The 24269-nt window shown below is 39.1% G+C and overlaps 2 protein-coding genes across 5 annotated transcripts in view; both read right to left on the bottom strand.

The window, feature by feature from the left end:
* The window catches only part of LOC114150428 (synaptotagmin-7-like), a 44345-nt gene extending 33996 nt beyond the window's left edge, over positions 1–10349 (bottom strand). For 3 of the 4 annotated variants that reach the window (XR_003596746.1, XM_028026819.1, XM_028026832.1), the window contains exon 1: positions 7521–10215. Coding sequence is in view for 3 of the 4 variants with exons in the window: in XM_028026819.1 (XP_027882620.1) it covers positions 7521–8656 (1136 nt within the window). In the remaining variant the exon portion in view is untranslated. The other variant, XM_028026839.1, reaches the window with a different exon arrangement.
* Positions 10350–12080: 1731 nt separating this feature from the next.
* LOC114150465 (synaptotagmin-7-like) overlaps positions 12081–24269 on the bottom strand; it is a 65257-nt gene continuing 53068 nt past the window's right edge. The window contains exons 3-4 of the mRNA XM_028026867.1: positions 16640–16719; positions 12081–15486 (exon numbers count right to left, since the gene is read on the bottom strand). Coding sequence (XP_027882668.1) covers positions 15348–15486; positions 16640–16719 — 219 coding nt within the window. The 3' untranslated portion in view covers positions 12081–15347. The remainder of the gene's footprint in view (positions 15487–16639; positions 16720–24269) is intronic.

Here is a 24269-nt window from a genome sequence, read left to right as displayed (position 1 = left end):
TAATCCTTCAGAAAACCTAACATATCATATTTCTTTGTATCGATATCTCAAAGAGTGCTGCAAATGAGAATCATGCACAAAAAATTAAGTCAATTACACCTCGGCTCTGAAGCTTGAAATTGTTTTTTAAAAGTTATTACCAGCTATTGTAAAATGATACAATGTTTGTTCACTCCTCCTTTCTTGTGATTGCAAAATATAATTCAGAGGTGTCCCTTACCTAAGGTACAAATACATTTTGTACATGAACTGCACAACTGTCCTTTGTGTGTTTCTCCCCAGCTGGGGAGTTTTTGGTGTTGCCAATGTTGGAGGCGCTACATTAAGTTGAGTTGATGAGCCCTTGATGACCGAGCCAAAACTTTGAAGACTATCAAAGTTCAGTTTTATTTCTGATTTGGTGAGAACTGGGTCTTAGCTACAAACACAACTTGCTATTTCTGCTATTTAGGAAAATAGTTCATTTTAGATGCAATTTGAATAATGAATGTAGGTTTAAAGTGCAGGCTATAATTTTAATTGCAGGCTGCTCACATACAAATTTTGTTTGAATGAAGCACCCTCTTCTCCAAGGGGCAAATTGGAACATTTAAAAGCTGTGAACAGGCAAGTGTGCTGCGTTGTTATTGTTTCCTCCGCCCCCAAGCACATTGAAGGTCCAAGCTGATTCAAAGTGTGATATGTTTATTTGGAAGCTGTCACTGTGAACTCACAATATGCAATTAAGAAGCTCAAGGCGTGCCGTACTAAATGAGGAAAAAATAAATCAAGAGAGGCAGGAACTCTGAGGTTGGCCAAATAAACGGCAACATTGAAAAGGTCTGGATTCTCACTGAAGACAGCAGTCACAGATGATCACAGCATTGTTTTTTAGGGTAAAAATTTTATAAATCCCTCAGAACATCCAGCCAGGTGAAACACACAAGGGGTAAACATATCATTTTCAATGTCTACCATCCAAATCATTCATGAAACTCAAGCTTAGGAAAGCTTAGTTATAGTCAGCCACAGAGACATTTATTGAAAAGCCAGATCTGCTCTGGAACAATATACCTGGACAGATACAGCTTATCAACATTTACCAGATTGATTAAAAAAAAATCACAGAGAACACAGAGTGGAACAAGTGTAGATAGAAAATAATACCAGCTGGTTTCACTGATTACCTGACAAATAATATTCTAAGTTTCCATTTCTTATAGGAAGGTGGTGTCTGCTCAAATTTCAATTCTGCAAAGTTGATGAGACAGTTAATCGCAAACTAACTAGGCAATGACCCAAAATAATACTATGAAGGTAGGCCCGGGATTTCTAAAAGAAAAATAGGGCATAATCTAAGGACGGCTGAGCCAAACAGCTGATCCAGTGTGATGGAAATGCTCAAAGCAAAACTCCGGGCAGAGAAATGAAAGCTGACAAAGCTGCACAATGCAAACCCATTGGTCAGAGTGTCTTTCGTAGATTCAAGATGTCAAGTAGTCACTGACTGCTACAGTTCTTAGCAAGGACTTATCCAATTCTAATATTTTGTTTATAAGCCTTTTGATTTGACAAGTAAGTTTACATTTAGTAATAATTATCATGAATGTTTTTTAAGGTTTTGAATGTTCTGGTCATAAAGGTGTGTGAGAACAGCTCAGCCTACAGACTGGACTCAGTTACAGCTGCTTCTGTCAGGAGGAATATTCTGAAATTCTAGCAAACTATTATAAACAGCTTTTAAGATGTTTGAACTAAGTCATACATTTCTTTATACTAAAGAAAATTTCTTAAAACTTTTGAATTTACAGTAAAAAGTAAAAAATTATCTAACATTTACAACGTTAATATGACATTAATAAGCGTTAAGTGTTTGTAAATTTTGATGAAGTGTGATTTAAGAGATTTGATCATCTTAAAAAGTTGAGCTCTAGCTTCATAAGATGTCCTCCAACTGCAAACATTATAATTACATTTAGAACTTTGTGCTTTAAACCCATAACATAATTCTAATGATAAGTGTTTTGATACTGCCAATAACCAAGACAACAAAAGCCTGCGTCCAGGTCCAAATGGGCCTGACTGCATCTATTTGTGGAGAAGCACTTGCCAACTACTTGTAGCGCTGGTTAAAAATCACTGGATTATGCAACATGATATGGTGCTTACATTGATATAGTAAGCATAATGGCTGTTGCATGCCTCTTCTCTCATTACCTCTCTCTCATTAACGGGCATTTACACTCAGGACTCTCATGAAAGCACTTCGCTCAACGCATCAGACATTAAGGAAGCTGAGGTGAGAGAGGGAGGGGATGTCAATGAAGCTGGGGTGAATTATTGATTTCCAGCCAAAAAGAATGGAGATAGGTCTCCAAAGTAATCCATTTAGTCCAAGTTCTCCAAAGGCAAGAGGTCTGTGTCAATGACATCAACACTTTCATTAGGCAATGATTCACCCAAACAGGGAATCTAGCCAAGATTAAAATTAACTGTCTTCAGCAAAGGGTCATGTCTATTACTGCCCCCTCTGTGCTATCAATCATGTGAGACGTTGATGTTCCAGAGGCGGAAACACACCAACAATGACCTTAAATTCGCATTTACAACAATGAGTGCAACGGTTGATGACCATGGACCATATTGTCGGTGACCTTGGAGGCTGCGCGCTGTGCTGCATCGCTGATGCCCACTTTAGCCACCGGCATTAGCTCAGCTGTGACATCCATGGGAAGGCTTCAGAGAACACAAAGAAAGAGGAAATGGATGGAGAGAGGCTACAGTAAAGCTGATTCAGTGCACACTGAACACATGCTGTACCTTGACAGTGTCCTTGCTCATATGTCCCTTCATCACCCTCCTCCTCTCTTATCTGCCCTCCCAACCTCCTCCAGGCAAGGAGTTACAATATGTTGCAGAAGTAATGGTGCTGGTGACATAAGATCAATACGGCAGGGTTAACTCAAATCTACACACAGCTGCTTAGCCATTGTTCCTAAACTGATGCACAGTGACGTGTCAGGCAGCCTTATGATCAGCCTGACTTCCAAAAGCATTGATACTCCTTAAACCTTGGTGATAAATGGTCATTTACCACCATTTTTTATGCATTTTGTTAAGATTTGGTTTGATGAGCCAACATTAAGTAGTGCATAACTGTAAGGTGAATGGGACATAATACCTTCCAAAAGTTATTTGTGGGGTTTTTTTTTCTATTTTCACAAATAAAACTTTAAAATATATGGTTTGACCTTGTATAACCAATGCTTTGTTGAACTATCTTTCACTGCACCTACAGATGCAAGTCTTTAGGATACCAAAGTGTGAACATCGTCATTCACGTTTTGACACTGGATTTAGTTCTAGACATTGGGCCATTATAACATAAAAAATACTGTACTTTTATTTAAAGCATCCCATTGGTTGGTTACATTCTTGTTGTTACTTGAGTCTGAGCAGCTTCTAACAGAGTTTTCTTCCTCCAAGATTGCTCTATATTGAGCTCCATCCATTTTCAAGCGTGATCCGCCTCCCTGTCCATGCTGAAGAAAAGCATACCCACACCATAATGTTGCCACTACCATGTATCGTCACAAGGCAGGGTGAATTAGAGGTAATGTTCAATGTTATTTTCCTTTTCATACAGCAAAACATGCTCTCAGGACATTATTTTACCAAAGGTCAGAACTGAACTGGATAAAACGGCTTTTAAATTTTCCACCCAGCCACCTAGAATAATTTGCAGAAGGACTTAAAGTCATATCATACCTTAGGGCAACTTAAATAAATTCTAAAAAACCAAGAGATCAGATTACTTTGCTCCTGTAACTGCCTTAATGTTTGGTTATGTGATTGCTCTTGGTTATGCATTTTGTGTGTCTGGTCTTGTAATTTGGGTTTATTGTATTTTAATGCTGCTATCTTGGCCAGGTCACTCTTGAAGAAGTTTTTAATCTCACTAACATATTTTCCTGATTAAATAAAGGATGGATACATAACTTTGCTCTGTTCTGAATAATTATGGTACTGGATGTGCAGAGGCCTGGTATGGAGATACTCATGTTACTCCAGTGTGTTGGAAAGATTATGCATTTAAAAACTTTCAACATTGTAGCTTTTTTGAGGACTTGTCTTTCTAGCAAAACACAGATGCTTCTGGTCGTGATGGGGAAGGAAATTGAAAAGTTCAGTGGGTGTTGATACTTTTACAAAACATTCACGGTTTGAACAGATTGGACACAAGAAACAGATAGGTTAACAAAACTTCTGTTTCATATGAAATGTGGATAAAAATAACCAAACAGAATGAGACATATGTGAAGATAAATATATTCTAGCTCTTCCTACCACCATCTCAGGAATGTAATTAAGTAAGCGCCGTCCTGTTACAGCGATTGCAGGCAGACAGGCTGAATGCCAACAAAACAGATGTTGCTGTTTAGTAGAGCATGCAGTGGAACCATTTAACAATCCTCCGACAGAATGAGAACCCACAGTATGTCGCACTTTCCTGTCATTCTTCAGGCAGGACTTTCTAAATAATAAAAAAAAATAGACTCAGTACTTTTTATGTTTTCAATGAGTAGCTTTTTATTTTATCACAGCTCATTAGAGGCACATCCTCTGTGAATGTTGTTGTAAACTGACATTGTTGAGACATTTAAATGTTTTCCCTGGGATGCCTAGTCTCTAATTTTAAGGTGAATAAATGTAGTCAATTAACTGATTTACATATTTACATGTATTGCTCTATGCTTATTAGTCTTTTTAATTGCACTTTTATAGCCCCATTTATTGAGTCCTTATTTGTTTTAAGCTTCATTATCTCACATTACCATGATCAGCTCCTGTAATGAATTGTGGGAGTTGCAGGGGCTTAGCTCAGATTTTTTTTTTCAAAATCTATAATACTTTACACTGGTGAAGTCTGGAATAAATTACTTTAATACCGATTCGTCTTGTCACAGATTGTTATCTGTGATGCATTTAAAATCGCAAAAACATTAAATCTTACCAAGTTTTTTGTTTTTTTTATTTAGTTTCTGGTGCAAATATTTTGATCCACTTCAAGTAACCCAAAACTAACTAACAAGTTACTTTTTAGGGAGATACAAAAGCTTGTTTTAAGTCAATAATTCCTTAATATTGATTTTAAAAAGTATTAGTTCCACTGGCAGATTTCTTCACATACAAGAAGACATTTTCCACATGTTACAAGAGAAAACAAATCTGGCAGTGGAATTATAACTATTTTTTATCAATATTATTGACTTAAAACAAACTCTATATCTTGCTGAAAGGTTACTTGTAAGTTGGTTTTGTCCCTCTTCAAGTGGACCAACACATTTAAACTAAAAACTGGACAAAAATGCTTGGCAAGCTCTCTTAAAACCAGGAAGTATCTAAACTATATGAGTGACAACAAATCTATATGTACAGTGTCTTTTGGGGTATGGTTGTAAATGTCTACAGACTGTTGTCTTGATTAAAAAGACAGACCATTTCCGAAACAATATGTCAAACGGATGTGTGGTGACACAAAGAAGATGGATTGCAAAATCTTTCTACAAAGATCATCGATGCAGGAAACATTGGTGAGCGCAGTGGAAGTAAACAGGTCAGGAGGACAGATTTCTTCCGACCTACCAAAAGCAGTCTTTCTGTTAGAAACAGTTTTTGCCTCAGGATTATGAAACAATTGGATTCCTGGATTTAAAGCAAATAACCTTAAGCTGAAAAAGAAGGGCAAATAGCAGTTAATGTTACAGCTATTGCAAATCTCATGAAGAAAGTAAAACAGTGAGACTGTGAAGGAACTGTATTTGAGCATAAAGTTAATCAGCTCATAAAATGCCTTCTTTTACAACAATTTGTACTTTTATATATCCTCTGTCAGTGCAAAAATGTCTGATGTCCACAGATAACAGCTTACATTTCTCTGAGTGTCAGAGCAAAATGAAAAAATAATGTTTTAATACAACTTCCATCATTATAATGCTCTTTTGATCCACCTGTCAGGTTAGAGTGAAGTGACTTACAGCAAAACCAAGTTAATGTGAGAAAAACTAACAGCAGATAGAGTTTGAATGGTTTCTTAGGAACATGTTTTGACAGCTACATTACAATAGCACAGCTAAACACTAAAAAGTGCTTAAGACTATAAAAAGAGAAGATACCTGCCTAAATACTTCACATCAAGCTGATATAAGGTAAATTATTCTGGTAAATTGTTGGGAGTATGGTGCTGACACATGTCTGTGCATATCAGAGTCAGAATGCTGGACTGGCACAGAAATTACAAAGTCTAACTGAATACTGTCAGAAATTCAACATTTCAAATAACTCTTTATCACAAGCAGGTATGAGTAAGAATAATACACACAACTGAAAAGCAAAGGTTGCCAAAATAATGGTTTCTATCCTTCAAAATCCCAAGGTTTCAGTTCAATTAAAAAGGCTAAGGCTTAAAAATATAACAAAATAAACATTGTCCTCACAACTCTCCATGAATACTAGCAGTTATCCATAAAAGAATATCAGGTGTTAAGGGCAGGTAGCAAACTAAATATGAAACTTAACAACTTAAATTAGATTATCTAAAACAAAGCAAAGGGAGGAGCACTTTAAGAGTTTTCAAATTTAAACTTATTTCTATACTGGAGTGGGAAATAATGGCTAAAGTGTTCTACCCAGCCATGACTGGAAAAAAGGGCATGAACTACATACAGAACAAAAGAAACTGGTAAAAACTGAATTTCAGAAAGAATTGCATTTACCCATTTTCATCTAAGTTTCCAGAATGTAGGAGTTTCACAGCATGACCATAAACCATGATGTTTGGGTGACCGGTGACGTGGTAAGGCTGAATAATAGGCCTAAACTTAGCTTATCTGAGCTCCTGCAGAAAGAATCTAAATTATATATATGTAAACAGTTACTGTGAACTTTGATATCACTGCATCATTTTATTGCTTTATTCTTGTAGACCCTTTTACTGTTTTACGTCTGGTTGGTTTATTAGTCCTTATTCTTTCATTGTTACAAGCTCTGTTAGAGTTTGTTGATAAAAGTATTTTAACAGAAAGTTAAAATATTCTGTTAATACAGTACATTCTTATATTTTGGAGATATGTTCATACATCCTAAATCTATTGCTGCAACTGTCGATATTTACTAAAAGTTTCTATAGAAGTAATTACTGAACTGAGCTCCACTGCCATGTTCTCTTACACACATCAGCACGCTCGCAAAGACAAATATAATTCATTATATTTTGAGTAAAAAGTAATATCCTTCCCTGGATATTTGATGCACACATACAGAAAACACCTGAAGGATGAGAATCTATAGGCTGTAGATTATGCACTGGTTAGTACTTAAGCATTTAAAGTTATTTTACTGAAAACTATTCAATTCTGAAAAGAAGCACACATTAAAGATATACTTTACATAAATATATAACAATATATACATAGCACAGTCTGACAGACAACAGCTATTATTGGTTATTTATGAGTGAAGGAAGGCTTTTAGAGACTTACAGGAAGGACTTGACATCCAGGCCCCGGTTCTTCATCTGGTCCATCATGTAATCCCAGCTGCCAGGATTGCCACGAGAGCGCCCTCCTGCTCCGCCTCCCCTATAACGTGAGGAGGCTGCTCCCGCTGAGCTGCCCCGAGCACCCCGACCACTGCCTCGTGTACCTGCACCCCCACCCTCACCACTGTTACTGCCGCCATCTCCTCTCCCTGCCCCACCACCTCCCCCAGGCTGTCCAGGTCCTGTGTGCAATTGTCCCAAGCTTTGGGATGTGGTAGGCGGGTGGCTGAGACCCGGGCCGGGTGGGTGGATGAGGGGCTGCTGCAGACTCTGCTGCCGCAGCAGCGTCCGAGGCCGGGAGGGAATGTGCTCCAGGGTGGAGGCATAGGATAAGACTGGATCGCCAAAGCTGGGAGGGCAGAGGAGTAGCGAGGAAAAAGAGCGGGTTGACGGCCAGGGCCGGCAGAGAATTGGTTTGTGAGGTCGTGGGGGGGAGTCCGATGTTGTAGAGGAGTATGAGGAACCATGACAGGCGGAGATGGTTGGGTCAGGGCAGGAGGTGATGAGGAGAGGTGAGGAATCATCCGAGATTAGACAAAGAGGTCGAGGGCATTGGGGAGGAATTGGAGACAAAGTCAGGTTGGCATCCGGGCAGAAGCAGGAAAGTTCATCCAAACAGGAAGTTGAAAGTTGTGTGATTGGAGAGGAGGGAGGAGGTGTGGTGGTATTTGAGGTCAAAGTGGAGGAGGGATCAGAGAAGGGAGCGTTGGGAGGCGGAGAAAGGAGGAGGAGGAGAGAAAAAGAGAGCAACATGAGGCAGCAGCTGTAAAAGCAGTAGCAAAAATAGCAGTAAAAGGTGCAGCCTGAGTGATGATCGGCATGCGACATGTGCTGCTCGTGGTGCTGAGTCGAGCAGTGAGTCTGCGTCGGACGCGAGTGCGCCTTGCGTGGATGTGTGGCTTGAGCATGCTGTTTGAATGGAGGTGAGCTTCGCAGCGGCAGCGGTCGGATGTTGACCGTCCGTACAGGCGTGTTGCGGCTCTGAGCGGCACGGCCGCATCGCGGAGTGCGCGTCGAGGTTTTACTGCTTCCGGGCCTCGCCGTTGAGACTTTTGTGGTTCGACGAGAAATCCCCATTTCTTCTACTCGCCTGTCAACATTTCCACCTCTGACAGCCTCTCCTCATTTCTCTCTAAGTATTTTTGGTCTTTTAAACACATGCAGGACCTCTAGAGAGATCCTGACAGCCAACCAACTTCTACAGCAAGACTCCCTCCCTCTGCCAGTCTCCTAATTTCCACTCCTCCCCTTCTTAAATACTGTTTAACTGATTAATTGCCTTGCCTAAAATGACTCAAACCACTAGCCCACAATGCAATTAGAATTTCTTTGTCTGCCTACATATACATCACTCTTGTGTTTTGCAGACTCTACAGTACTTCTCATCCTCTCTTTTTCTAGTTTGTTCTCCTAACTAAATATAACTTCCTCTCTTAGATCGCTGTGTAACCCAGACTACCAGAACTAGGTCATGAGAGAGCTATTCCCATCAGTTCGTGCAGTTTGCATTACCTCATCCAGCACAATTTACATGCAGCTTTTCTTGTGATATTCACCGTACCTAACAGCTACACATAAAGGGATGAAAAAAAGTTCAATGGATGCCTTGCAAAAGTAAACCAGTTAGTAAGAAACAGGTAAACGATGGAGAGCGGGCAGGGCAGAGGAGATGGTGACAGACCAGTGGAGAACGATGGGCGCAGAGGGTGATGATGGAGGAGAGATGGGAAGAAACAGGGTGCGAGACACAAACACAGGAGACACACAGAAACTCATGGCGGCCTGAAAATAGAATCCAATTACAGACAGGGGCAAAAAGAAAGATGAGAGGAGGAGAAAAGGAGTGAGCGAGGTAGTGATGAGCGTAAATGTGTTGTGGAGGAAGAAATCGCAGGCATGAAGTGTCAACGGAATGTGAAGAAAATCACAGCACCCGCGTTTAACTGCCTCATTTACAGAAGACTGAATATAGCCCCGACATCATGTCAGACGTCACAGATGAGGTATTTGTACAGTCAATGATAGTTTACATTGTAAGTTCAAGTCTTAATTAAAAAGGGAAGTAACAGAATGTGACGATTCAAGTTTGAGAGAAAGAGAGGATTTATGTATTTCTGCTTAACCTTGTTAGCAGCATGTAAGTCCTACTCTCATGAAGATATTACACACACCCAAGCAGTCTCTAAATCTATATAAGAGTGCTTTTGTAACTAGTTGCCGTCTCAGGGTTCTGAAAAGGTCGGTATCAGGTTCCCGACTAACCTCAAGTCCCAATTATCTGTTTCAGCATGTTTTACCCTTATTCATCTCAGGTTCACTTGCAGACAGTTTGAGAAAGAGCTGAATTAGCACAAAAGGTTTTCCTATATAATCATTGTCTGCACAATGAAGACAAAAAAACATTAATGTACCCAAAATCTAGAATGAAGCAGTCATCAGGTAGAGAAAGCTTCTCTATCCAATCAATAGCTCCAATTAAAAGTATATTTACTGAGAAAAATGTTAGCGTGTTCAAATTAAAGTCATTCATGTAATAATTGATGCAGCTAAAGGGATAAACCCAAAAGAACTACATCTTTTGCGAGTCACGTGTGCATTTTGCAAATGAAGCGTTGATTTTTATAATCTCTGGTTCTGAACTCACTTGGTAGGTCTTAATCCTCCGGACTGCATGTGGCTTTGGACGGTCTGCCACTTCCCAGCCTTCACTCCCTCTGTCACCATGCTCTTCACGCTGTCGCTGCGATAAGGACCCCCCCCAGAACCCCCATGCCCAGCTGCGGCAGCCCCCTTCTGCCCCCCTGACACTGCCCCACTGAGGGACAAGAGATGATGTAGAGATCCCAAAGTAGACAAAGGGTTCAGAAGAGGGGGATAATGATGGGCAGAGAAGAGAAAGACCAAAGAGAGTGAGAAAGACACACAGACACACACAAAAAAACAGATTGAGAAACCACATGGTTAAGGAGGTGAGACCGATCAGTGGACTGTGTGAAGGGGCAGACCCAGGTTTCAAGGTCAAATAGAAAGCAGGTGAATGAAAGTGGTCTGGAGTCCAGCGTGGAAAAGGACAGGGATGGGGAGAGGACGGCTAGGTGAAGCAAGAGGAGGAGGAGAGGGATTTAGAGGTAGCCTGTGAAGGATGAAAAACCAGCAACAAGTTCCTCCTTTGGGCTTAGAGGAGATAGATTTGAGCAGAAAAAGTGTGCAGATTGGCTTTTTAGTTATTCCTTTTTATTAAATTTGAGCTTCTAGGCCTTGAGATGGGCTACTTATTAAATGAAGTACGGCGTCATGAGAAATATTTGGTGCTCATAAGCCGCTGAGCACAATTTGTTTTTGTACCTTGATGTGTAAAAGATCCCTTTTGAAATATCTACTTGTCATCTAGGCAGCACTTAAGACTCAGTGTCAGTATTCAGAAAGATAAACGCAAAGCAGAAAGTACTGTGCTAATCACACCGGCCTTCAAAAACAGGCACAAGGTACCGGAATTAATCAACGTCCCCATTAAAGTCAGTTGTCAACTCAAATTTAATCTCAAAACGGGTGCAGTGGTGATCAAAATTAAAAGAACATTAGTGCCCTCTGGTGACATGACTGCATTTCATTAATATGCGTAGCTCCTCCACTTCAGGAGACACAAAACACAAGGCTCCTAAGACTTTGCATTGCACAGTGCATGCTTGTGAGCTAAGGGTATTAAACTTGCACCAGGGTCACCTTTCAAATTTGACTTTCACTACCTGCCACAATCCTGCATATTTATACATTATCGATCACATCTTTAGCCGTGCGATGGTCAGGATGGGATACAAGCCTCATCTGAGCAGAGCACAAGGTGAATGTATATTTACACTTTAACACGGGCAGAAGCAAGTAGGATTATTTTGGATAACACTTTATTTGACAGGTTATGAATAAGACTGTCATGACACTATCATAAACATAACATGACACCTGTCATGAACATGAGTAAGTCTTCATGAATATTTATGACTGTTGTTATAAAGTGTCATTCGGTAAATCATGACACTTTTAATACAAAGTTGACATTATTCAAAATATCTTTGTTATGATAACTTGATATTAACCAAGAAATCATGATCCGACATAAATTTGTTATAAAAATATTACTGATTAAACTTTAAAAATTATGTAGCTTTATGTTATTAAAACTAAAGTTTAATCAGTAATACTTCATACATATTATAGTTTTTTATTTTATTATAAATTTATAAATCTAAAATAAGTTTTTAATTTTACCAAAATGTTTCTTCTGACTGAAAGTTAACATCTTGGAGTAGCCCAAAGAATGTAAAGGTGGCTAAAGGTTAGGATGATGACAAAAAGGCCTTCCAGCCTCAAACAGATGGAGCTCATCACCAGAAATAAATCTTTAGTATAGTAGCAAAAACATGCTACATACTAGAATGTATAAGAAATTTTTGTTTGCTCTAATGCCAGAAAACCTTTAACCTTTGACTACTGACAAGTGGAATAAATACAGTTAAACATGTCATTTAAAAAAATTAAATTAACTAGTAAGGAATCCAGAGATAACTGGTCACCTTGGTGATTCGTCATTTCATACTTTTACAGTTTGTTTGTATTTTTCTCACCTTTTTTAAGAAGAAAATGGCATAATCTATTGTATACTACAGTAGCCACCAGTGACACATCTCATGCCTGATCGGACATTACTCGATCTGAAGTAATTTTCCTCTCACAGTCTACTGTAATAAGACTCAGACAAATAATTTATACCATCTGAAGTTGTTTTGGTTACATCATTGATCATAATCTGCCGTATATAATGACAGTCAATAGCCCCAAGCAGGTAATCTGGAAAGCGGTATGACACACTCTTTACTTTTCTCTCCATTTCAATACACAATAGAAAAATATACTGAGGTTTGAGACTTTCTATCAAATTTGACATCTATAACTCATCCAATTTTCATCTATAACTTTTTAAATGAATGAAAAATAAAATAAAACAGGAATATTAGAATACATGGCTATGAAATAAGTACAAATGGATGTAGAGAGTGACAGAAGGACATTAAGAATCACTGGTACTAACTTACAAAAGGGGCCAATTTAACGGGAGTAAAACCAAGATGTGTGGATACAGCACCAAAATGATGATTTTCTGTGTGTGTGGGGGCGGGGTGTGTGTGTGTGTTTGTGCAATTTTTATACATTTGACTATAAGTACTAAAAATAAACGCTGGGTTTGCCGATTTTTATTGTCTGCCATTTCAATAAATGTTTAATATAATTGTTATTTTTTACACTGCTCCACTAGAGTTGCCAATAAAAGTGGAAGTCAGTATAAATACCATTTCCTTACCTGAACAGGTTTTATTAAATTATGACTTTAATATTTCAATAGCTATAACCCTTTACGAAGAGAATGTTATGGCTGTTGAAATGTTTAAAAATTATCATTAAATCCACTAAATCCTTTCTACAGGGCAACTGACTAAATGAGGCCCGGTGTCATTACGACGACGGAAAGCTGCTCGTCTCGAGGGAGTCTCAGAAAGGAAATTATTTCCCAGCTGTCTGTTGGCTTTAGCGACGTATTATTGGTGGGAGTCAAGAGGTCGCCTTCGTCTCTCCCTGTGAGAAACTTATCATTATATAGTCTCACTTTGACTGAATGTCACTATTTTTCAGTCCCACACACCAGTGATTTAGCAGATTATTTCTGTAGTAGAGAAAACGCACCACTTTTCACACATGAAGGCAGGATCTAATGACTCAGATGTTGATAGGAAACAAATGGGAAACTTAAATGCTTTCTTAAATACTGAAATGCAAAGATTTGAGTGCAGCCTTTTTTCCTGGGCAATCTGGTTAAGATGACCAATTATCAGGAGTTTTATCAGATCAATTCCCAGAATCTAAATGACCTCTCAGGGCCCAGAGGTGACCTTGCCGGAGTTTCATTGGAATCAAGTGAGACTTTTACAGCAATAAGGAGAAAGAAAACAGTGTTATATTGTCTCCCAAAGATGGCAGAGAGCAGATGCAGTTCAAGTGATTCAATGTTAGTGCAGCACACACTGTTGATATTACATTGATGGGGGGAGAATTCAAGAGTAAGCCACAAATGGATGTTAAGTACAAGTGAGAACTGTCACCACACTGCAACCTGGTGGTAACGGTCAACCCTCCACAACAGGACCACACAGATATAAGAAACAGGCGGAGGACAGGCAGATTTCAAACATCACCAAAAAAGGTTGGTTAAAAGTGGTTTTGGAGGGGAGGAAAATGAGGGTTGTCCGTCTCCATGGTCACACCATGGGCAGAGAGGGGCGAGGTTATAGGTCAGGAGTTAGTGTGGAGCAGCAGGGCTGTAGAGAGTGAGGGGGCGTCTGTGCATCACTTAAAGGTGATATTATATATAGCCTTGCAAAAGTATTCACACTCCTTTGTCGTTTAATGCTGGCAAACTGAAATGTGTTTTACTTTGATTTTACGGGAAAGACCAACACAAAATAAAACAAAGACGTAAAGTGGCAGAACATATATTGTAAATCAGAAATATGTTGCATGCATTTGCATTTAAACAGCATTTGTTAAAACCGTGTAGCACGGTGTAGCACATCTAGAAATTGAATTTTATGCTGATTCTTCTTTTCAAACAGCTGAAGCTCAGCCAGATTAGATGAATAGCATCTGCAAACATCTTTTGTAAATCCTTACACACATTCATGAAGGTCTGGACTTTGACTAGTCCATTCAAACACATGAGTATGCTTTAATCTAAACTACTACATTGTAGCTGTGGCTGTATGTTTCAGATCATTGTCCTTCTGAAACGTTATCCTCTATTCCATTTAAGTTGTGAATCTCCTCAGCTCTTCCATAGTTACTATGGGACTCTTGGCTCTTTGACTTGTCTGACCTCATTTACCCCTGAGGTCTTCACAGTAAAAGGAGATAAACAAGCATCAAGCTAATTAGATGACAACTGACTGCACTAAAATGTATATACAGGCATAAGAGTAAAAGGCGGTGGGTTCAAATGCTCAACTGCCTTTTCACTCTTTTTTATCTTCCCACAATATTTTAAAACAATTTATCATTTTCTTTCCAATTCACAATTATGCTATACTTTGTGTTGCTTTTTCACAGTTTGTGGATGAAATATGTGTGAAATATGAAGGGGTGTACATACTTTTGCGAGGCGCAATATGAAGAGAAGCAGCAGAAGGATGCTGGGGGGCTTTATGACTATGCTATTTTGTTGATGCACTAATAGTCAAATGCCTTTAACAGGATGCTGTAATGTGCATAAGTGGCATTTGCTGTGCTCAGATTTCCCAACCAGAGCCATCATTAGCAATCATTTGTGCCCTCCAGTGTGCCAACAGTGGTCGGGTTATTATCATCATCATCATCATTGTTGTTGTTGTTGTTGTTGCTACAGTTGATGGAAATGACGTTATATAACAAAAGCAGGTCAACAAATATGCACATTTTTATTGCATTTATAAAATGAGCGTTCCAGTAAATATCCCCGTTATCTGTGAGAAGATTTGGTCTTTATGTATGGAAATTATCAACATCCAATCAGAATTTGGATGAGTTTGCTAATGGTGATGACAGCAAAGCAGGTGAAGGGAATATGTCGGAAGGGGAAGATAGGAAAAGAAAAAGGAAAAGGAGAAAAAGAAAGAGAGCAGTGCTGCCCCTGCCTCATTACAGCCCTGCTCAGAGGGAAAGTCTCTTACCAAACTTGGATCAAGACTCACTTGAGCGTGAGGCGAGGATCTCCATATGGGGCATAGGGAGAAATGTTTAGTACAAACTCCTTGGGCGGATAGGAGCTCCACCTCTGCTGCACTGTGCTGCTGTCATTGTTATTCCAAAAGTCTCTGTCTAGATCACTGCGGCCAAAGAGAGAGACAGGTCAGAGCAACATAACTACGGACAGACCTGGCACCAACCGAGCATTCACATCACAGGCCGTCCCTGGGGCTTGACTGGAGGACGAAGGTTGTTCTTGCATCGATGGAAACACAGCAGGCCCAGATTTAAAGTCTGTTTCTCTACCTGAAGCAGACAAGTCGTCGTAGAAGGTGTATTTAAAAATACATTGGCGGTTATTCAGGGTGGCCAACTGCACAGACATATTTGCAAGAAAAAGACTCAATCTAATAAAAGACACATCATAATAATAGAAAAATCTTGAAGCAGAAGTGAAGTCTGCACCCCAACCTTGGTGTTAAGAGAAGTGAGAAAGAAAGCAAGAAACACAGTGCAGAGAAATTACACACATAGTCAGAGAGTGCAGTGAGCAGAATCGCTAATATTGTACAAGTCACACAGCAGCGGTCAGAGTTGTAGCACAGGGACAGAGCAGAAAGGAGGAAGGAGTTGGAAGCTGAAATGACCAACAGAACACACCAACGCTGCTGGAGCCAGTCAGAAAAAAAAAAAAAAAAACGTAAGAGATCCAACAAACCAAGTCAGAATGCATTTATAAGCTGAAGCCCATTTCAGTGCTTAAAAACCATCCATACAGAAATAAATAAAACACACACTGAAAGTAGCTGAGGCAAAACCAGGTTAAAGAAGAGAACAAGCAGGTTATTACGTGGAATACAGCAGCACATACAGGAACATAAACCTGACCTATCCAGCTTCATTTATCAAGACGATAAAATGACTTTATCTCAGTTTCATTCCTGTAAGAAATGTGAGATTAATATCACCCCAAAACAATCAGACTTCATGCATTTCACAAGAAGTCTTTTGCCTTGAACCTGCAGCCTCTTGAGCCGTCAAAGGATTTCATCCACAACAAAGATCTTCAAATGTGAAATAATGCAGATTAAATCTAAACTGATTAAATCACTGTCCTGGTATTACACTACTCTCCATAACACTATCCTTGAGGAAATTGTCATATAACAAAAACAATTAATGCTCATTTTCTGCGTCGTTTGCGTGGATGTTCATTGGGGGGACTCAAAGACGAACCAAATCGAGCTTATTATCACCAGACTGTTCCACCCCAACCAGTTACCAGACACTTACTTGATGGCTTTCTTCTCCCCTCGCCCACGTGCAGAGTCTGGAGTGTCGGCTGTTTCCACTCCCGGCTTGTTCCTCTTTCCCTGGAGCCAAACGGAGAAGGGACGGGATGACGAGGAAAACAAAGACACAAAAAGGTTAACCTGAATTTCTCCTTTGAAGCTGTGTTTTTGCTGTGCTAATTTCAAGTGTAAATGCCTCTCCCATTATCTCAGAAACACTGTGCCATCACTCCTCATGATACTCTGATTACACTAATCAAAGTCAAATCAAATCTGCTGTGAAGAGTCATTTCTGACTATGATTATCATTCACACCACCCTGAAATTTACATGCCAATTGCCTCTTTGAGGTAATCCGCCGGGTCCTGGAGAGTGGCATTCCTAAAAGTCCCGCACAAACCTGATTTCAAACAGCTGGACCATGACCTGCAGTAACCATGGAAATAATGGCAATTTAAAGGGCTCAAAAAGTAGGTTCTGCTGTGCGCTTTCTTCTGGAAAAGCTCATTACTTTTAAAGGTGCCTAGCACGTGTCCTGCTGCAGGTAATCTCTACTGACACTTTTATACGAGTAGAACGGGTTGGGAATCAGTCCAAAGCTGCTCTTCCACACATAAAACCATGAACATAACCCTAAAAGTGATCCTCTGATACACACAAAGAAGAGAGCACGTTCCTCCATCCTATAAGTTCAACTCTTTATGTTGACTAAACGTATGATCCCAGAGCTCAGCTGTTTTACTGGAAGTTAATTGAGCTTACAGCCTTAAACATTTTGGTGTAGCATAAAGCAGCATACTTGTTACCAGGGTCAAATAACTATAGCGCAAAAAAAATAGTTATAGCCCTCGCCACATTTCCATCTCACCTTGTCACGTCGCATGACATGAGGGGATCAAACGTTTTTACTATTAAAAATCTGGACTATGTAGCCCTCTTTACTCTGACACTCTTGAATAAATCCAATGAAACAAATTGCTTGCATAAATCTTTCCACAAGTAGAGTCCATGAGGGAGCAATTTAATCTTAGCACAAACATGGCTGTTCTCTGAAGGTCCCAGAAAGTTGTTGAAGCACATTAGTTAACATGCAGCAAGGAAGACCAGGGAGCATAAAATATCTGGCATAAAGTGTGGAATATTTTAGAGCAGAGTTAGTTTATAAGAACTAAAGTCTGGACAACTTAAGCAAAGCCAAAAAGAGGTTTGTTGACCTTATTGATAAGCAATAAGTTCACTGAAATAAATTACCCTGCAAATGTGCATGATGATCACTGACCTGTAAAGAGAGTAAGGCAATTTATCTATGTATGTTGTTTATAATTTTACATTCTTGTTACAAATTTTTCAACATTTGTAATATTTATTATCAAATGCTTTTAATTCCTCCAAATGTCTTTTTTTTTTCTTGCCAGGCGGCACATTTTGTAGTTTGTGTTTCCGAGAATCAAGCTCACCCAAAAACTGCAACCAAATCCCAGAATTACGTGGATTTTGGTTTTGTTGCAAAGTCAGAGTTTACAAAAGCTCTGCTGAGAAAGAAAGATAAAGGCCACAGTAGCAAACAGGATCATATCTAATACATACATGGACACTAAGCCGCTCAAGTCTTGTGTGTTCAGATATAATCTAAACTGGAAAGGTCAACAAATGAATAAACAATGACAGAATAACCAGTTAAAAAGCTTCAGAACAGAGAGGGCCAGAGAATGACACACTGAATTTTAAATGAATTGCTTATAAAACACACACAGAAAATTGCATGTATCTGTGTGTGTGCTCCCAAAGGAGCTCAAAATGTGTCTGAAAACTACATAAGATATAACTTGCCAGGAGAAGAGGTGGACTTTTCCAAACATTTTGGTCAATCTACAACAATTATTTTGAAGAGCAAAACTGTGCTTTTCTTTGCAGCGAGGACAAACTATCAAACAAAACTCATGTTTCATTCATTGCAATAGTAAAATTTTCTGGAAGGTGGGAGGACCCAGGAGATGAGCAGAGGTCCCGCGCCAAAAAAGATGAGCGGAAGCTGAAAATGGAAATCAAATTGAAAAACAAAAAAGAGGCCTGACCACAAGGAGTGAAAAACAATGACGGGACAGAGCAGCTTGTGAAACAATGGCATGGAAGGTAGCAGGAGAGAGAGACAGGTGCAAATGAGAACTGAGTGAAACAATGAGTGACAGGCAGTCCCCAGTGGGTTGGGTTTAAATCGAGGAAGAAGTCATCCATTCTGCAGTGAGACACAGTCGTCTCGCAGAGAACACACAGCTTCAAAAAATAAAACCTAAAGAACTTCTGTACAGCGTCGTTCAAGCTCATTCACAAGAATGGATAGCTAAAAGTCATTTTCTTCTCCTTAAACACAGTAAGGCAGCAGAAATCTATGAAGGCTGATATGACAAAGCTGAGCAGTTATTACAAAATAAGACGGAAAACAAAGTAGAAAATCAAGTCAATACCTCCAAATCTAGGTTACAGAAAACCAATAGTAGACGATAAAATTCACCACCTGGCTTTTTGTTTTCAGACTGAAGGCTTCAGTGAGGACTCTGAGTCAGCACTTCATAATAAATTTCACAGCAAAACAATGGGTCAAATAATGAAATAATCCCCAAAACGCTTTCTAGCAATCAAACATATCATGACTTAAATGCTGCTGGGGGTGTTCCAGTTAATTAGTAAGGCTCAGATCATTTAGTCACATTCAGTTCTAACAAATTCCCAGAATAAAGCATTTGTTTTGAAAGAATTAAATAATTAGTTTTAAAAAACAAATTAGTTTAATGAATAAATTAAAATAAATATTTAATCAGGTTCTGAATTGGCTGTTTTAAATTATGTTACAATTTCTTATACCAGTTGTGTTTATATTATGAATTTAGCATGTTTCTCTGGACAAGTGCTTTGTGCTCAATTCTACAAATAAATTTCAGAAATTAAAAAATAAATAAATAACCAACTTAAATTTAACTGACAAAACTTTCTAACTCTAGTATTTGTCATGACAGAAACAGATAAGAAAGTTATGTGGTTGTATTACATAATAACACATTTGACAATTATGATTGTAGCTTTAGTTCACCTCTAAAGTACAGTCAATGTTTTTATTAATAATAATAAACTCCATATGTTTATTCTACATATTTTAACAGTTTAATATGAATAAAATAAGCATCAGCCTCTTGATGGATAAAGCATAAATTGATACAGACAAAATCCTTTTCATCGATTACTTGTAAAGATGGAGGTGTCCTAATCCAGCACTGATGTCACATGCAAACATAAAAAAGTAATTATACTGGGTTTTGGTTAAGCCATTACTACAGCCAATACTCCATGCATCAAATGAGCGAAAGCAGAAAAAAACCCCACATAAAACCAAATTTACACAATAATAGATAAGGGAAAATGTTGCCTGGTCTTTATTTCAGCTGTGACGTTTAGATGTTGGGATCAGAATTTGGTGTAAACAACATTAAATCACAAATCCAGTCTGAATGGTATCAGATTGGTAACAGTGATGAAAAGCTATGGTGGATATTTTCTTACCACACTTTGCCTCCTTAAGTACCAAATTCGCACAGTTTTAATGCCACATCCTACCAGACTATTGCTGCTGACCTTAATAACCACAGGAAAGGACAGTAAACTCTGATGGTTACTTCCACCAAGATAACACACCATGTCGTAAACCTCTAACCATCTCAACTGGTTTCCTGAACATGACAATGCGTTCATTGTACTCTGAGGGTCTCCACAGTCACCAGATGTCACATTCCTTCAGGATGTTGTGTAATAGAAGATGTCTATCAAGATATGCAGCTGACAAATTAGCAGCAATAGCCTGATGTTCTAAAGTTAATCAGGACCAAAATCTCTGAGGGATGTTGCCTTTTTTTATTGATTTTTAAGAAAAAGCAATTTCATATTGGCTTAGGGGAAGATATTATGGAACATTCACCATCAAGAAGTCTTTTGCAAAGATCAATCACTACAAACATTACACAATTTGGCAGCTCTGCTGTCTACTGAAGGTAGCACTGGTGTGGTAGTCTCAAGGCTGGCAATTAAAACAAATTGGTACATAAACACCGGTTTTCTGCCTGTGCTTCAAAGTGTTAGGAAAACTGACATAACATTGATACAGTTTTACGCTACCTGAGACAACAATGTTGTTTGGGTGATGCTGCATAAAGAAGATTTTCCCATTTTTCACACTGCACAAACCTCTTTCATGACTCTCAAAACAAAGTGGAAGCAACAGGATGACGCAATAAAGAAGGAACTTTACAACACATTTTCCATATCTTAGGCACTGACGAGGATGTTTTGACTTAATAAAAGGAACAGAAAGTCAGCAAATGCTTTGTTTGGAGGAAGCAGCAAGTTTAGTTACTGCTGAAGAGCTGCAGATGAGTAAGAGGAGATGTGGTCTTGGGCTGCCTGCAGTGATGCTGAGAGTTTTCTGAAAGAGTCCCAACATGAGAAGAGGCAGAGTTAAAAGCATGGCTCTCTTTCTGTCTCGCCCAGCAATGGACTCGCCTTCCAACACCCAGCTGTGTTTGTTTGCCATAAATTAACAGGCAACAAGAATAGACACGCTCACTCGATATTACCAGAAACCCTCCACAAGTAGGAGTCAACTCTTAAAATGGCTGTTAAATGAAGTGATTTATATTTAGGATAAGTCAAAATCCTTTTTATTTACCTGCATTCTGCCGTTGTATTTTACACATAATGTTGTATTACACCCTCCAGGAACCGTTTCATAGCTACATGACCATCTTCCTTTAAATGTCTTTGATTCGTGATCATCTCATTGATAATTATAATATTTCTCTCTCATACGATAGCAGTTGGCAAAATACTAAAGGGAAACCCTGAGTGAGAGCTGTGAATGTGGTCTTGTTCAATCTTAACCCCACTCACAACTATGTCACGGATCAAACAGCAACAAGGTACACAGGAGCAGGTGGGGGGTTTCTGAATGCCAAGCGGCCACTGCTGCTCAAACAGATGTTAGAGCCGCACCGCTTCTGAAATCTGAAAATCTCTCCCACTACCGACAGCACAGGCCCCTGCTGACACCTATCAGCTCCACCACACAGGAGCCCAATAATCACATTATAAGAGATTATTGTATTAGTATTTGTTGTTTCTTGCTGTTGTCTCCACTGGGATTAAATCAGGCATTAAACAACACTGACTATGTACTTGTTCAAAATTCACCACACCTATGAATCTTTAAGCCACAACAAACTAAAGTGTTCTTTGTGTTCGACTTCAAAGAGGAGCTTTTTTTTAAGCAGGATGACTTCATGTGAGGACCATTGAAACAAAACTCATTGCACCAGTTTGCCAAAGCTAAAATACCAAAAGCAACACTTGCCCAAAAATATCTTGTCTATTAACCTATGAATCATAAAAGAAACTGGAATGGGTCCACTCACAAATGACACGTGAGGCTCCAGGCAAGCCGCTTGTTCTTATAAAAGCTGACGCTGTCTAAGAGTACACTCAGAAATATCCAAAACGAATGGACACGAGTTAAGAAACATGCAGGGAGCGCGACCTTATGGAAAATGGAATACAGAAGCCTTTTCATAATAAAAGAGTTTAGTTTAAAGCAAGCATGTTTATGTAAATTCTGGTATGAATTCAGGGAACAAACATAGACCTGAAACATGTCAGGTGCATTTCTATACACCTAGTTAGTAAATTACTAGTTTATATGTGAATATTCTAATCAAAATTTTAAAAGAGTTGTGATGTGAACGACTGAGATTATTAAAGAACATCATCATCCATACGTAATTATTTGTGCAGGGTCCCATAGAGGTCAGTGCCTACCTTGCTGCAATGTACCAGTGCCATCCACCGTTACTCTGAAACCCATTTGAAGTTGTAAAGATTGTATTTATTTACAACTTGTCCCTTAAACATATGATTTTTAATTTATTTCACCATTAGATGAAAGTTTTGTTAAAAGGTAAGTTTCTGGTAAATTACTTCTGTTAGTTTCTTCGTTGTCCCTTTAGGTACTGGTGCATGACCCAGCATTTCCTCTTTATATTGGGTAATGATGTCACTGATGGCATTACTGGGTACAACCAAATGGAGGGTTGTCTTTTTTTGTATTGTATTGCTTATTCTATTTTAAATAACATTATGAGTTGAGACAAGTGTCAGTTGAATTGTGCACTCCAAACATCTTCCCTTTATGGAAGAGTGACAAGAAGAAAGACACTTTTGAAAGAAAGCCTTAAAAACTCCCGCTTGCACTTTGCCACAAGCAAGTTTTAGCTAATAGCTTTACAAAAGGCAAAATGTTTAAGGAGGTATGTATACGTCTGCAAGGCCCTGGAGAAAACTAATATTTTCATGATATATGAAAAAGCAGTTTTTAATCAGATTAACGCTGTTTGTGCTTCTTCAAACGGCAGCATGTCATCAATAACGCATTTCCCATCAGAGAAATGAGCTCGATTCATTTCGGTCACACTTAATTATTTTGTACATTAAACAGCTGCGTTTAAAGTGGTTTCACACCAGTGGGCTGCTGTCATTTTTTTTCCCCAAAGTAAGTGGTCCAAAGACTACAAAGCGCTTTAATTGACGTCTTAATTCCTCCCACCTCGTTCGCTACACACACAAACACAAACACAAACCCAGAAGGTAACTAGATTCACTGATATTAAAACAAAAAGGCTGCTTTAAATGCCGTCTCAGAAGAGAGGGAAGAGAATCGTTCTGTGTGGTCGATGGCAGCCATCACCGTGTTGTGAGGTCAGAAAAATTGTCACTTAATCTCAAGTTGCGGCTGCAGCGGGACTGCTTCTCAGCACCGTCAGAGGATAAAAATAAGATTCATCTGCAGCGGCGCTCAGAGGAGGACCTCAGAGACTTCCCATGACACTGGCAGCAGAACTACCTCTATTCACCACAGGAAACTAGAAGAAATTCACTGCTCCATTTATTTTTAGGTGGAATATCAAATATAATGTGATGTTGAAACAACACAGAGCTTGTCCTGAACCTCTGTTCCATTTAAGCAAGGATCATTTACCCCCTATATGTTGTAATGACATCAGCAGGTAATTCAGGCACAGCCACCTACTTGGTGATTGTAGCACTGCCAAAGACCGTATATAGTGGGGCATAGTGTGCGTAGAACCTGCTGTACTGTCAAATTCTGTTATTAGAGTGACCTGGCAGAGCAACACTGAGCTGACAAAGAAATTGAGGCGATATTAAACTTGAAGCAGGTTTTTGTTGGTTGTACCAGGGTGGATAAGAAATAAATTAACTTTATAAGCATAAAAATGTGAAAAGAATCCTTTAAGATGAAGTGGCATTCAGGCTTATAGGTACTGTCTGTGTGATGAATGGTGGCTCCTGTTTAATCAATTACATTTCATACCACATAATTCCAATGACATGCCCTCTGTCAGAGGTCAGTCTGCTTCATCTGGGCTCAGAGAGACAATTTTACACACATACTGTGCCTGCACTCTTCACTCGTGTAGGTAAGAGGTGTTTTTAAAGTACTCAGTTACTATAAACTATGGAGGTGCACCAATGAGGCTTGGCTTATGCTAATCTGATGTTGCACTGACAAAGTTAAT

This window comes from Xiphophorus couchianus, chromosome 2 (assembly GCF_001444195.1).
Source record: "Xiphophorus couchianus chromosome 2, X_couchianus-1.0, whole genome shotgun sequence".
Classification (NCBI taxonomy): domain Eukaryota; kingdom Metazoa; phylum Chordata; class Actinopteri; order Cyprinodontiformes; family Poeciliidae; genus Xiphophorus; species Xiphophorus couchianus.
The sequence above is the reverse complement of the archived record's forward strand: the minus strand, read 5'-3'. Positions and strand labels throughout refer to the sequence as shown.